Here is a 14,535-nt window from a genome sequence, read left to right as displayed (position 1 = left end):
ATAGAAGGACATCTGAGTTGGACAAAAGAAATGGCTACACAGTGTTATTTCCGGATTTTGCTAAGGCTTGACAGGATATCCCATGGAATACTGTTGCGCAAATTGGAGTAGATGGGGATGGATACTAAACTGGTGATATGGATAGGAGAATGGTTCAGGAATACCAGAAGGTGGTGTAGAGGAGCAGAGTCCAGGATGAGACAGGTGACCAGTGGTGTGCCTCAGGGCTCTGTGCTTGGGCCATTGTTGTTTAATTTGTACATGATATAGGAAATGGTTTAAAGGGAGATATTCAGTTGTTTGCTGATGATGCAAGGTTGAGTAGTGATAAAAAATCAAGATGATGTTGAGAGTTTGCAGGATGATTTAAAAAAGGTAATGGATGTCAGTTCAATGTGGAAAAGTGTAAAGTTATGCATTATGGGATTAAAAGATTACCAGCAGCTGTGTACTACATTGATGAAATGGTACTCCAAGAGATTGATGAGGCTAGGGACTTAAGGGTGTTGGTGGATAGGGAGATGAAGTTCAGGGGACACATTGCTAAGGTGTCCAAGATTGCAATAGGATTACTTGGTTATTGAGGAACACACTAACATCCAGAGATAAAGAGGTTATTCAATCAAATCATTCCGGTTTTGTGACCACATTTTTATTAAAAAAAATCTTTTTTTTTTAAACTAAAAAAGTACTAAAAAACAAACCCGACAAGTTTCGTTAGTCGTCAGACTAACATCTTCAGGGGTAAAGATAACTAACAGTTTAAAGCACAAACTATAAGAAATTATGAAAAAACAAGTTCATTTATTGGTATTATGAACATCAAAAAAGTTTGTTAAAAAAACGAATAACAGATCTATACAACCGTTAATACGTGTTAGCTGGAAACAGTGCTATTTGATGTTGCATTCTGTGGTTCACTTTCACTCTGTCCGAGGTCTGAACTGGGTAAATTTTTAATAAATGCTGACCAAACTTGATTTAAATCAAGCCTTGATTTTTGTTGCATTGTGTAGGAATTTTAATCATATTTGCTGCCTCTGAATTTTCTCGTGAAACAATTTTTATCAATGTAGGACATGTTTGTTCTGTCCCAGAGTACATCATGACCAGTAGAAGTTGTACGAAATGCCAAGCCAGACTTGTTTTCTCTCTTTTTTTGTATGTTCTTTTGATGTTCGCTCATGCGGATTTCTCCCCTTCTGGCCTACGTAGCAGATGCCACAGGAACAGAGGTTATTATTATAAAGAGGTTATTATTCCCCTTTATAAATTATTCCCCTTTCGTCACCTGGATTCCTTCGAAATGAGGAAGTTGTGGAGAGGGTTCAGAGCAGAGTGACTAAGTTGTTGAGTGATGTAAAAACTGCTCCCTACATTAATAGATTGAGAGCTAGTGGATTGCAGATATTGGTTGGTTGGGTGATAGGCGGAGAAGAGGGGGATATGATAGAAACATTTAAATTACTAAAAGGTTTTTATAAGATTGATGCAGGGAAAATGTTTCAGCTATGTGATAGTGATGGAAGAACAAGAGGTCATCCCTGGAAATTAAGGAAAAGTGTGGTTAACAAGGGTGTGAGAACAAGTGGAATGCATTGCCTGACTCAGTTGCAAGTTCTTCATCTGTAAATGAATTTAAGAAGAGATATGATCGATATCGTTTTGATAGTTTGGGTCTCCCGCGATGAGTCTACTGACTCTATGGAGATAACTGTAATAATAATAACACACACACTCACACACACACATATATACTTGTGTGTTTTATGCTAGATCTGTTAATGTATTTTATCATGTCTCTGTTATTTTTTTATTTAATTCTTTGCCTGTGATACCTGAAGAGTTGAATTTTCAACGAAACTAGTCATATCTTAACAATAAACTTTTCTTTCTCGGTATAGAGTCATTTAAATTCTTTTTTATACACACACAGGTATCCCATGCTTAACGTGGGATTTGATTAATGTGCGAAAGTAATCGCAACAATCCCTTTATATACGTGGCAAGAGTTTTAATTAATGTGCCTTTAAATTTACCATGCAAAAACATGAAAGCCTTGAGGAGTGTTTCCTGGCCAAGAGAAGGAAAGTTGAGAGCATGATGACGTCGATGATAATGCACTTGGTCATCCAAACCCTCTCAATGATCTGTGAGAATGTGAAAGTTTTATTTTTTCCACCAAATACAACATCATTGCTACAACCCATGGACATGGGTGTTATTGCAACTTTCAAAGTCTATTTTCTTAAAAAGATATTCTCAAAGGCAGTTGAAATAACAATGGCAGAAAATGCAATTAGGCTCCAAGAAGTTTGGAAAAATTTTAACATTGAACACACAATTGAAAACATTCATGACTCATGGGAGCAAGTGTCTTCTAGCTACATGAAAGCTGTTTGGAAAACAGCTTTCCTGTAGCTAGAATTACTAACCACCTGAGGTTGTAGATATTAAGTAATTTTGAGAAATCTATATTTAAAGTTGATAATGTCTGTGTAAAAATTAACACAGACATTATCCACTCAGTACTGAAATGTTATTATTAGATGTATATAAGATGATCTATGTATTAGAACCATGTCAAAACAGTTCGGAGTTGCAGTGACCAATCGGCCGCAGCAATGAGAATGACGTAGTCATCAAGAGAGGGTGCTCGCTTCTTGCAATAAAAGGTCTGGCGCGAGACTCAAATCGCTCTCTTGTTTTCTGTTCCTGCGTTCCCATCCAAGTCCTGGATAGCTGTGAAAGCTTGCTGCCGGTGCCCAGCAACAATCTCCCGGTTGCTGTTGTGCCGTGTCGAGTATAATCACCAAAGGAATGAGGTCGGAATTCCAGTAAAGAGCCATTGGTTAGTTATGCCAACATGTAGTCAGCGTGAGGGCAACCTTTCAAAGATAACAGAAGTAAGTCGCTGATGCCATGAGAAAATGTGGTGAGAAAACATGGAAGTGTAATTGCAAGGAAGCCCAGCAACTCCGTGAAAAGACAAGGATGGTAATGTACAAGTTTTCATACTCATTTTAGTATAGTAACCAAGAAAGGAATAGGAACCAAGGAATTTAGGAGCTCCACACATTTAACTTTCATATGATGCCTAAAGGACTGATTTTGGACTAGTCTGTCCATGTCAAATAAGCTGGTGCCACTCTAAGCTTATGCTGAGGAAGGAACCAAACCTTCGAACTGTTTATTAGGAAGAAACTTTATGATATTATGTTAAATGTTAGCTTGAATATTAACTAAGTTGGGGAGAATAAAGCTTGAGCACAAATAAGAATATTATCCCATGTTAAAATACAAGACGGATTGTGTCTGATATGCTCTACACAAGGATTATATATAACTATGTGCATATGTTTTTTTTTTTTTTTATACGTGAGCACTGAGTAACTCTGTGTGGAATAATCGAGTCTGAAATATAATAATACAAAAACGGTGTGGGATTGTTAGATTAAAATTAGGAGTAGAAATTTTGGATATCTTAGCCTAAAGAGGGGGGGGGGGGAGTTCAGACTCTTCAGTATTGAAGTTACTACTTAAAGTGTATATATGCAAGTGTTTAAAATAAATGTATTTCTTTAACCCAAAGTTCATGAGTCTGTTCTTTTCTGAGATTTGAATTACCACTTATTAAATCTTCGGACCTGTATAAGTAAAAGGGGAATCCATTTTCATAAGAAAGAAAGAGGGGAGCTACGACTGCAAATCACGTGATCCCTTTGTTATTTTAGAGTTGTCTAATTGTGTATCAGAATTCAATTGCCGGCTGGCGCAGTCATTTTAAACAATTATAAATTTGTCGGCAACGGAATAGCTGATATCCTAAAGTGATAAATAATAGTAACTTAGAATATAAATTTACGAGGGACTGATGACGTAACACCATGTAATGCCTTCAGAATGGTGGCACTTCAATCCCTATATCACTTTGTTTGAGATAAATAAATAAAATTAAACTAAATAACACATTTAAAGTTGTAGTACTTTCCATGGCAAGTCTTTAAAAATGTTTAATTTCGAGGGACATTTTGTAAAGGTGGTAAAGATAAATCACAGCATCGTTGCAATACTAAGAAAAACATTGATCAGCAGAGATGAAGTGGTAGTAGTTCTATTGTACAAGGTTCAGATCAGATCACACCTGAATTACTGTGCTCAGATCTGGAGGGGGATACAAGGAATTTGGGATAGTACAGAGACTGCTGACAGAAAAGGATTTCAAAACTGCAGAATGTTAGCTATGATAACAGATTGAAGGCATGTAATTTTGAAAGTCTGATAGACAGAAAATGCAGAGGTGATATGATTGCATTTAATTGTTGAGAGATATTACTTGATTGGAGATAGAGATTTTTTTAAAATGACAGAAAAAAGACCAGAGGCCATCCTGAAATGTGAATCTTCTCTCTCTCTCTCTCTCTCTTTCTAATCTAGCAACACCTAATTTCTGGTATCATCTCTAATAACAATGCCTTGAATATCCATTGCAGGTAGATCCACTAAAGTCCTTCAAGGCCTCTGTCACAAGATTAACAGATAGTCCATTTCAGCAAGTTAACTCTCCAAGATTCCAACATAGAGATTTCCTAGGAAGCAGAAAAAGGGTATTCCCCCCTCTGCTTGTTATTTGATTGTCCTATTTTCTGGAAATGAGGATTATTACTTCTCACCTGTTGATAAGTGTGCACCTCCTTCCAAGCCAATCTAAAAGATGTTTAGTATTAACTTGCTTCCAACTATACTTAGTTTTTACAAAGTAATGATGTAAGGGCCACAGTTTCACCCATAATCATTTCCATGTGGTACTAGTACCATTTCTTACTTTTCATGACCACATATCCTAGAGGTATTTAAGTCATTTCATGTAATTTGTACACTAATTATCATTATCTTTTAGAAGTTCACTAAAGTACTTCAAACAAAGGAGTCATTATTTCCATTCTATTGGTGACAACTTTTTTCTTGTCCTTAATAAATTTCAGTAGACATTCTTTTCCTTTTATTTAAGTTAAGGGGATATTAAATCCCACATTATTTCAAAGCCGAATAAGAAACTCAAAGATAGAAATTATTATTTTTATTATTATTATTTTCGTGACACCTCCAAGAAGTCCAAAGACTCATCGCAGGAGGACACTCACTGTACAGCTCTAAAATCTAATCTAAGAGTTTTATGCCAAATATAGAAACTATATAAAGTTCAGCGAGTCCAAGCATAAGCCAACACCTGGTAGTGCAATGCCAGGGCAACTCGTTGCAAAGGTGGAGCAAGCACCGATCACTATTCTTGGTATTTACCCATAATGTAATGTAAAACAACAGCTCCTAGGAGATGTGTTACTGCTCTACATTATGAGAGAAAGTCACTACCCAGACCGGTTTCGACCTTTTTTTTAGGTGTATTTAAGTAAAGACCTCTCTAAAAATTAGACAATCCAGAAAGATCGCCCAACTCAGCGTTGTTCCACTCAGTGACAGTGACAGGCCCACCCCATCACCGAGAAGAACTTCTCAGCATTGGCTCTACCCAGTGGAAGGCTCACCCCACCACCAGACAGAACCATGATCTCAGTGGTGGCCCTACTCAAAAACAGGCAAAAACCTATCCCAAGCACAGTCTCATATATCCAGTATCCACCCCTCATCAGTGAGTAGGTAGACCTGAATAATACCAAGATGGTAGTGAACAGAAACTTACATATACTCTGCTATATGAATTGCCAAGAAGGTGTATCAATAAATTATTTAAAATAAAGAGCCACGAGGCTACAATTCGGCAACGTAAAAATGATTTAAGTTAAAGGGATATTAAATTCCACATTATTTCAAAGCCGAATAAGAAATTCAAAGATAGAAATCTAATCTAATGTTGTTTTACATTATAGGTAAATACCAAGAACAGGGATCGGAGCTTGTTCCACCTTTGCAACGAGTTGCCCTGGCATTGCACTACCAGGTGTTGGCTTATGCTTGGACTCGCCGAACTTTATATAGTTTCTATATTCAGCATGAAACTCTTAGATTAGATTTCTATCTTTGAGTTTCTTAATCGGCTTTGAAATAATGTGGGATTTAATATCCCCTTAACTTATATCATTTTTACGTCGCCGAATTGAAGCCTCTTGGCTCTTTATTTTAAATAACTTATTGGTACACCTTCTTGGCAATTCGTATAGCAGAGTATGTGTAAGTTTCTGTTCACTACCATCTTGGTACAGTTGAGAATGGTAGTGGCTGTCATTATGATCAGACGTATTCCTTTAGACTCTGCCTAGTTGAATTTTATATAGTTGAATTTTATATAAGGTTTTTTGGGAAGCTCGCATTGCACTGGAACTAACACAGTTCGAGACGTACCATCTCCCCATCTGTACGAAATATGCAGAGGTCTAATGGCCGGCAGGCCCCACCTGCAATGAGGATAAGTAGTGGATGAATCGTATTTTAGGGAGGTAGGTCTCTGCACTGTGTCCAAGTAAGTTCTCGAAACTCCTTTTTCCTTGTTTTTAGGATAGTCATCTATAATAAACTAACTTTTTGCTGGTAGATGCTTACTCTAAGCTGTCTACGGGATTAGCTAGTGGACTCTCAAAGTCTACAGAATCACTCACAAACTTCCCAGGAAACGCAAACAACTGCTATTTTCTCTTAGGCCAAATTATGGTCTCTCCGTATGATGAGCTTGACCTCAAACGGCTATTGGCAATCTTCAAACATGTAGGAGGCCTGCTGCAAAGGAAATGGCCAGGAAAGGTAGCAATCCACCAAATAGAAGAGGTTGAAACAGAGGACTATCAATCCCCTGACCCTCTCTCCAGCACTTTTCAAGATAACACCAGAGAGATTATTTCTTTTAGGGTTACCAGAGAGATTATGTCGCCAGTTGACAACCAGCCCCTAGTAGACTCAGATAACTCAACAGACTATCAGATTGTCAGCAGAAAGAAGTGCAAGAAGGAGTCGCCAGCTGCAGAACCTGAAATAATACCTTAACCCTTGGAACGAACAGCTCCAATGGACTTAACAGCACAACCTGATAAAAGGATAGAGACCGACTCCAGGGCACAACCCAAAGAGAGGATTCCACCAGTAATTTTAAGAACAAAAGAAAAATGGTCTTTAATTACAGAGACGATGAAGAACACAAACATCAAATTTACATCAGCCAAGAGTACAGATGAAGGAATCCGGATTCAACCTGAAGGAGCTTCGGACTATCGCCAGCTCACCAGACTTATAGATGAAATGAAAGTCCCATATCACACATTTCAGCTTACGAGTGAAAAAAATCTAAACGTGGTCATCAGAGGTCTGGCTGAAACCATACCAGCTAAAGAAATAACTACTGACCTCAGATCACAAGGCCTAAAGCCAATTAAGATATTGCACATGTACCGAGCAGACAAGCGCCCCATGCCTCTGGTCTTAGTCGAGATCAGTAAAGACCATACAGAAATTTACGACCTTAAAATAGTCTGCAGCTTAGTTATCAAGATCGAACCTCTCAGAAGAAAGGCTTCAGCTGGTCGATGCCATTGCTGCCAAAAATATGGGCATGCACAAAAACTATGCAAAGTGGATTACAATTGCGTCAAGTGCGGTGACAACCATCCCTTGCACACTTGCGTCAAACTGCGAACCACGCCTGCTAAGCGCGCAAACTGTGGCGGCCCACACCCAGCCAACTACAAGGGATGTTCACTCCACCCATCTAACCTGCAGAAGGCTAGAGAGGCACTACCCCTGCCCACTCAGAAGTGAACTACACCAGAAATCAGAACGCAGGCTGTTACTCCCGAGAAATCATACACATCTGCGGTCTCTACAAGTACCAATCCGGCATCTTGCAACCAAAATCCTGCAGCAATCCTAGCTGCTACTCTAGGAGAGATGTTAATGGCCTTTAGCAAAACAAATCCCAATCAGGGCGACACCAACAAATTCCTCAAAAACACACAAGTCATCTTCTCCGTGATTAATGGATAACACAGTTACCATAGCTAACTCAATACTGATTGGAATGCTAACGGACTAAACAACAACCTCCTAGAACTAAAAGAATTTGCTGAAAGATAAGATAGACATCCTTTTAGTCAACGAGATGCACCTTCGGTCTTGCGACAATCCCAAAATAAGGAACTACACGCTACTTAGGACAGACAGGCTCAATGCCAGAGGGGGCAGAATGGCTATATTTGTTAAAAAAAGCATAAGATACAATGAGATCAAGAAAACAACAACTACAAACCTGGAAGAAACTGTAGTTGAAATACAAACCAACAACACAGATAGTCTAAAACTATATTCAGTTCTACAACCTCACCTTCATTAACTATTAATCCCCTAATTTCTCATCATCAGTATACAACTGAATATTTTCTTTCAGGTTGTTTCCTATATTGTTTATGTACAAATGAAACAGTAGTGGTTGCAGCACTGAACCTTGCAGAACACCACTAGTCACCTGTTTTCACCTTGATTCTGCTCCTACATATATCATTTTTTGATATCTGTCCAGCAGCCACCCTCCTATCCACATAACAAGTATCATCTCCATCCCAATTTGTTCTAATTTGCATAACTTTGAGTTCCATGTGGTATTTGTCAAATACCTTGACAATTCTTTATATAATATACTATTTTTTATTTATTTCTAACATGAAAATTTAAGATGAAAGTAACTTCTTATTTCATTCACTACTAAGAAAATAACAATTTGGGTAAATAAAATATCCAAACAAAACAAGAGACAAAATTAAATTAAGAATTTATTAAATGTTAATAAATTATTTATACATCTGCCCTACTCAGACATTGTTAGTAACTACTGTCAAAAAACTTTCTAAATAACGAATACTTAAAATCCTAAAATTTTCTCTTAACACGCACACAAAAATTACAAACCTGGGTTTCCAGTGGAGTTTAGATCCCTTCCTCTTATTAATGTCCTATCCTCATAATTTGTTCCTCCCTGTGTACTCATTGGTCGGCTTAATGTATTGTTGGCACTACTGGGTGGAGAAGTGGCATTACGAGCAACCATCGTTTTGGTAATAAAATGAGATTCTTTCCATCCAGCCTTCCTATAAACTTCTCTCAATTCTTGATGTTGCCACATATTAAAGAGCAACTGTAAAATAAATAAACGAACATGCACAGACAAACAAATAATTATCACAATAACATTATTATAAGAAAAAACAAGAAAATAATATTCATTTTAGAAATTATGGACTTTACAACCATGTTATAAATAGCTAATTTTAATTTCCCGATGTTTCGACCTTCATATTAAGGTCATCATCTGAAGTATATACAAATACACAAGGACAAGCTGAGTTACATATCACACAAAGAAACAATAATATGATCAGTTATTCTACTGATCTAGAAGCATGACCTCTAGTGAAAAAAAAAACAAAAAAAAAACAGATAAACTTAAAAATTAATTAAATATTTAGAAACTACATCAAAGCTAAATTCTATTTAAGATAACATGGGAGAAACATTCTTTCATATAGATAGTTTTCTTACAGTAACAATGATGTCCAATTTATAACATGACAATTGTTATATTAGATTTAAGATTCTGGATTATCTACAGTCCTGTTTATAGTTAAGTCTTACGGAGAAAGGTTCCGTGGGTAGAATATTATTATTATTACCCAAGACCTCATGGAGTCAAAGACTCATCTGGGAGGTTCTTTTATCACACACATCTCATCATACTGTGTCTTAAACACACTCAAACTCCTTGCAGACACCACAATCTTAGGCAAGGCATTCCAATCATTCACAACGCTGCACGAAAAAAACCTGCCTCTCACTCCCCTACTCACACCCTCTTTATACAGTTTCCAGGGATGATCTATATGTGCCTTCCATATGCTTGGGATTTTTAGATCATCATTATTGTTCAGATTGGGGTGGTTGATAAGAATCTCATAGGCTTCCTTAAATTTGCATTCATACCATGTTTTGGTGATGTAAACAACTGGTGCTTTTCCAGTCAATTCTATGTCAAGTGTTCAGGACATGATCAGAAAGGCCAGCTTCACCATAGTTATATTTAATGTGTCATTTATGTTGCTTTTGTCTGATAGAAATTGGGCATCCTGTATTCCCCTATATATGGTAGATTACAGGTGCAATAAATACGGAATACTCAAGGGTGGGCCATCGGAGGGAGTGGGTCTTTGGATGAGTTGAGTAAGCTTTTTAATTTTGCAGAAGGTTTAAAGGTGGCTTTGAGGTTGTATTTCTGTAGTCTTCTGTTAATTTTATCTGATGTACCTTTAATGTAAGGAATGGTTATAGTTTTATTGTAGTCTGGTTTATCTTTGTTTTTTATTGAGGTCTTGTAGAGAATTTTGTTAATAGTGTTTTGGCAGTAACCATTTTTTATATAAGTATTGCTGATATCTTTAAATTCGTCTTTCAGTGCTTGTTCATTGGAGCAGATTTTTTTGTGTTGGGCAGTGGTAGGGGTTTATGTGTATATATTGGCCAGTATGTGTCGGTTTCCAGTAAACAGTGAAGGAAAGACTGCCAGAGGGAAGATGTGTGACAAGCGTATCTAGAAAAGGAAGCGCGTTTTGTTTTTCAATCTCAATTGTGAACTGTTTTGTATTTTTTGTTTAGGTGGTTAACCCTCCTACTGGCCAAGGTGGATGAAATAGCAAGACTACCCCAGACTTTTTCATGGATCAAAACTTCATCAGCATTCTATCTTTTATCAAGTATTTACTCTCCTCTGCTGTTAATTAATCCCTTAATGGAGATTTGAGAGCCATTAGTGGATTAACTGTGGTCGAGCGACTTTTGTGTCACTTGTCTTTACATGTACTCTGTTACTTCGAATTTTCTTCACTGCACTAGGATATTTGATCGTTTTTTTTTTTTGTTTTTTTTTTTGCTGAATAATTTATTTCTTGTGTCTCTTTCCAAAAATAGAAGTTTCACACTGCCAAAATAAATAATCAGTCTTGAAATGACCATAGATCAGCCTTTGCAATGTACTTTAGTAATAATTAATTTCCTCCACTTTACTGATTTGTTTTCGCAAATTTTCAAATGTTTGTTTACGTTTAAAATATTTTGTCAAATATTTATATTTTTAAATAACATTTAGTGAAATAAATATGACATTTTGCTTTCTTTCTTTGCAAAATACCTTTATATGGATTGTCACATTTCAATTTCAGGAATGATTGTTTTTTTTTTTTTTTTTTATGAACAACAAATGATTATAAACTGCATTACTCGGTTTCCGATATTGTATCTTTTTTAGTATCAAAAATTTATACCTAATGGTATTTTATCAGAGACTCTTCACCTTCTTCTTTTGCTGTAAATTGCAACAGAGGTTTTTTTTTTTGTAGGATGCACATTACTATAATATCCAGTGCTTAACTACTGTAGATATGTTGAAAATATAATAGGAAGGATATCCTGTATGGAATGATTAAAAATTTATGCTCATTTTTGGATTTTTTACTGCAACCCCCCCCCTTCTGTCCTGGAACTGAGTTGCATAACTACTTTAAATTTCTATAGCTTTGAAAGCTTTCAGACGGTATTCAAAATCTCTTATTTCAGTTTACCGTTTTGACAAAAGAAATAAAGCAATAATATTGTTGTATATCGAAGCTTCTAATTCTGTACTCTTTCTTTGAATCTGAAATCAGCGGTCTGCTGAAATTATTCTAAGATTTAGAAATACTATGCTGTATTTTCAACATGTAAAACCCACACAAAGAAATTTCAATTGTGTTACTTTTTTTTTTTTTAAAAAAATCTAAATATTACTACTTCTATTTCTGCTGATTGCTATTTCTGAAATACGTCTTAGAAATGCTGGACAATAATCCTCTTACCTAGAGGAAAAGCTAAAAGTCTTAGATTACTCTTTTGAGAAACACAAGACAGAAAGTTTCCTAGAAGTCACACTAAATTGCCTCAAGCAAGAATGTCTTGTTTCGTTTTCTGTTGTTCAGATATCCTAACACAGTAAAACTGACATTTCTTTTACAGGCTGATGAAGTATTTATGCCAAAAATGATTTCTTTATTTATAGTGATCAGTTTCACTTTTATTATCGAAAAATTCTAAATTATTTGATAATTATCTTGAAAAAAATTACTGCTATTACTGCTCTTGCTTGCCATCTCACAAATGAATTCTATATAGACTAACGGAGATTACCAAACCCCCCCCCCCCCCACACACACACACACTACCACCACCACTGGGAACCAGATCAAAAGAACATGCCCAGAAGGCAGCACACTAAAGTACCTCGTGCAATAACTGAATATTTTACAGGCAGAAATTCCTTGTTCTGTTTTTCCATCTTTCTGATTGATTAGCAGACATTCGAAGCATATTCTGATATTGCATTTGTAGGATGACAGTATTTTTAAATATTAATTTCCCCTATTAGCGAACGTCACATAACTTCCTGATTTATAATAATAGGGAAATAATATGTATATTTTCTTATTTATAATTTGCAAATTTATAATAATCAAAACTTAGTTTCTGTGTCGAAAAAATTAAACGTTATGTGGAACAATTATTATGGAAAAATCACGAATGAAATAAAAACTGTACCTATGTTTCATAACAGCTTTCGGGTGTCTGGTAATGTTGCAATGGGAGGGGTGATGCTATCAAAGTTGAAATAAAGTTCATTTGAAACTTTATTTCGACTTTGAAATAAATTTGAAATAAAGTTCATCTTTAATGTGAAAGGAAATGAAATTTTACATTTGATGCATTTGATATACATATTTTGAATGATAAAAATAAACAAATGTATCGCTTACTTTAAAAATTGGAGAATAAAATATCTGAATTATGCAGTAAATATCTATAACTGTTAATTTCATTTTGTAATGACCAATTATACAGGGAAACCAAGAAAGTGAAAGTACAAAGAACAGTAGATTACTATATAATATAAAGAAAAAATTTAGTGATATGATTAAAGAATTTCACGTTATTCTCTATAAAGCAAAGTTGTTCCAGCGTGTCCTAAAGGAAATCTGTGAAGTATTATTCGATTTCGATGGTTTTGTACAAAAATAAAAATAATATAATCTGGAATGTCGGCAGCCTGTTTTCTTTCCTTTTTTTAAAAGAATATTTCAAATAATTATCGTGAATTAATTTCTTCGAGAACAAAGAATAATGTTTTGTCTAGAAAGCGATTAGAAAAAAATTAGCGCAAAAAGAATTAAAAATCAAATTGGTTCTCCAAGGTAAGGCAATATTTAAGTGAAGAAATTATGCAAGACCTTTATTTTGTCCAGAAATTAAAATTGTATTGTACAATAAAAAGAGAAAACAAAAATATAAATAATTTCTCTATTTTTAGTCTATCCTGTATAACTAAAATCCAGTTGACCAGCATAGAACCAGGATGTGCGTTTCTTGTTATAGGCAACTGAGAGGTAGCTATGAACGTGAGATAATCCGATTAACCGTTCTCTTCAGGGTGAGGGTTTATCACACCTTCTAATGGACAGGATGGTCAAATTGCACTTCTTATCTGGTTCTTTAAACAGGTGGGCTGAATCATATCCAGATTTAGTTGGACGTCTATAGACGTCCTGGCCATTTGGAAGGTTAAGCAAAGTGTCTAGCGGCCATGGGGCCAGATCAGGAAAACATCGCCAACGTTTTTAAGTCAGACTTTGGGTTTCAAAGAAAAGAGGAATCTAGAGCATGTTGCTCAAAATGTTCCATATAAAAGTTAGCAACAGGGGGGGAGGAGATAATGGTGAGCCCATGGCATGTGCCTTCTTTTTGTAGATAGAAAGCGTTTTGCCATACAAAATAACCAAAATGTAATACATCCGCAAAGGGTGCCATGATATCTGGAAGGAATTTGTTCTGTAAAAGAAGGATTGTGTCATTGATTGGGACGTTAGTTATTTATTTATCGTATGGCTTGTACACATGGGTTAAAAGACAATAAGATATAATACAAGAGTATAGATAAGATACACATATATGATAAAAAAAATTATAAAAAGGGTCTACTTTCAGGCAAATACAAATATGACATTTATGACAAGCATCAGACAGAAGATTAGTCATATTTTAATATTTAGGTTTTTGATCCAGTTGATTGCCTCTGGAAATAGGTCAAAGATATCCTTAAAGTCACCTGGATATGCTGTCAGCTCACATTCCTGTACTATATGGTAAATGGTTTGGGTCTTGGCTCCACAGGGACAGTGGGGATTTGGTATCTTACTCCACTTTGAAAGTAAGTCTCCACATACACCATGGCCTGTAAGAATCCTGTTAGCCATCATCCATATATTCCTGGGCAGGTCAAATCCAGATGGTTTTTGGAAGATGTTTATGTGATTGCGAACTTCAGATGATGCTGCTTGGTACCACAGTACATCCCACCTACTCACCATACTGTCATTCTGGTTAAGAAGACTATAGGTGGTTTTTATGATAGGTCTTCTGGATTTTAGTCTATTAGATAAAGCATCTGGAATAAATTCATGTATT

The 14,535-nt window shown here is 35.9% G+C and overlaps 1 protein-coding gene across 1 annotated transcript in view; it reads right to left on the bottom strand.

Moving 5' to 3' along the window:
• Window positions 1-14,535, bottom strand: part of LOC150101218 (catenin delta-2-like) — a 728,964-nt gene that overhangs the window by 159,251 nt on the left and 555,178 nt on the right. Inside the window, exon 17 of the mRNA XM_090401243.1 lies at window positions 8,908-9,133. Coding sequence (XP_090257369.1) covers window positions 8,908-9,133 — 226 coding nt within the window. The remainder of the gene's footprint in view (window positions 1-8,907; window positions 9,134-14,535) is intronic.

The sequence above is a fragment of the Typopeltis vanoorti genome, chromosome 12, assembly GCF_054136105.1.
Source record: "Typopeltis vanoorti isolate ZY-2024b chromosome 12, IOZ_Tvanoo_1.0, whole genome shotgun sequence".
In the NCBI taxonomy this organism is placed as follows: domain Eukaryota; kingdom Metazoa; phylum Arthropoda; class Arachnida; order Uropygi; family Thelyphonidae; genus Typopeltis; species Typopeltis vanoorti.
Note: the sequence above shows the minus strand (reverse complement) of the source record. Positions and strands in the feature narration are given on the sequence as shown.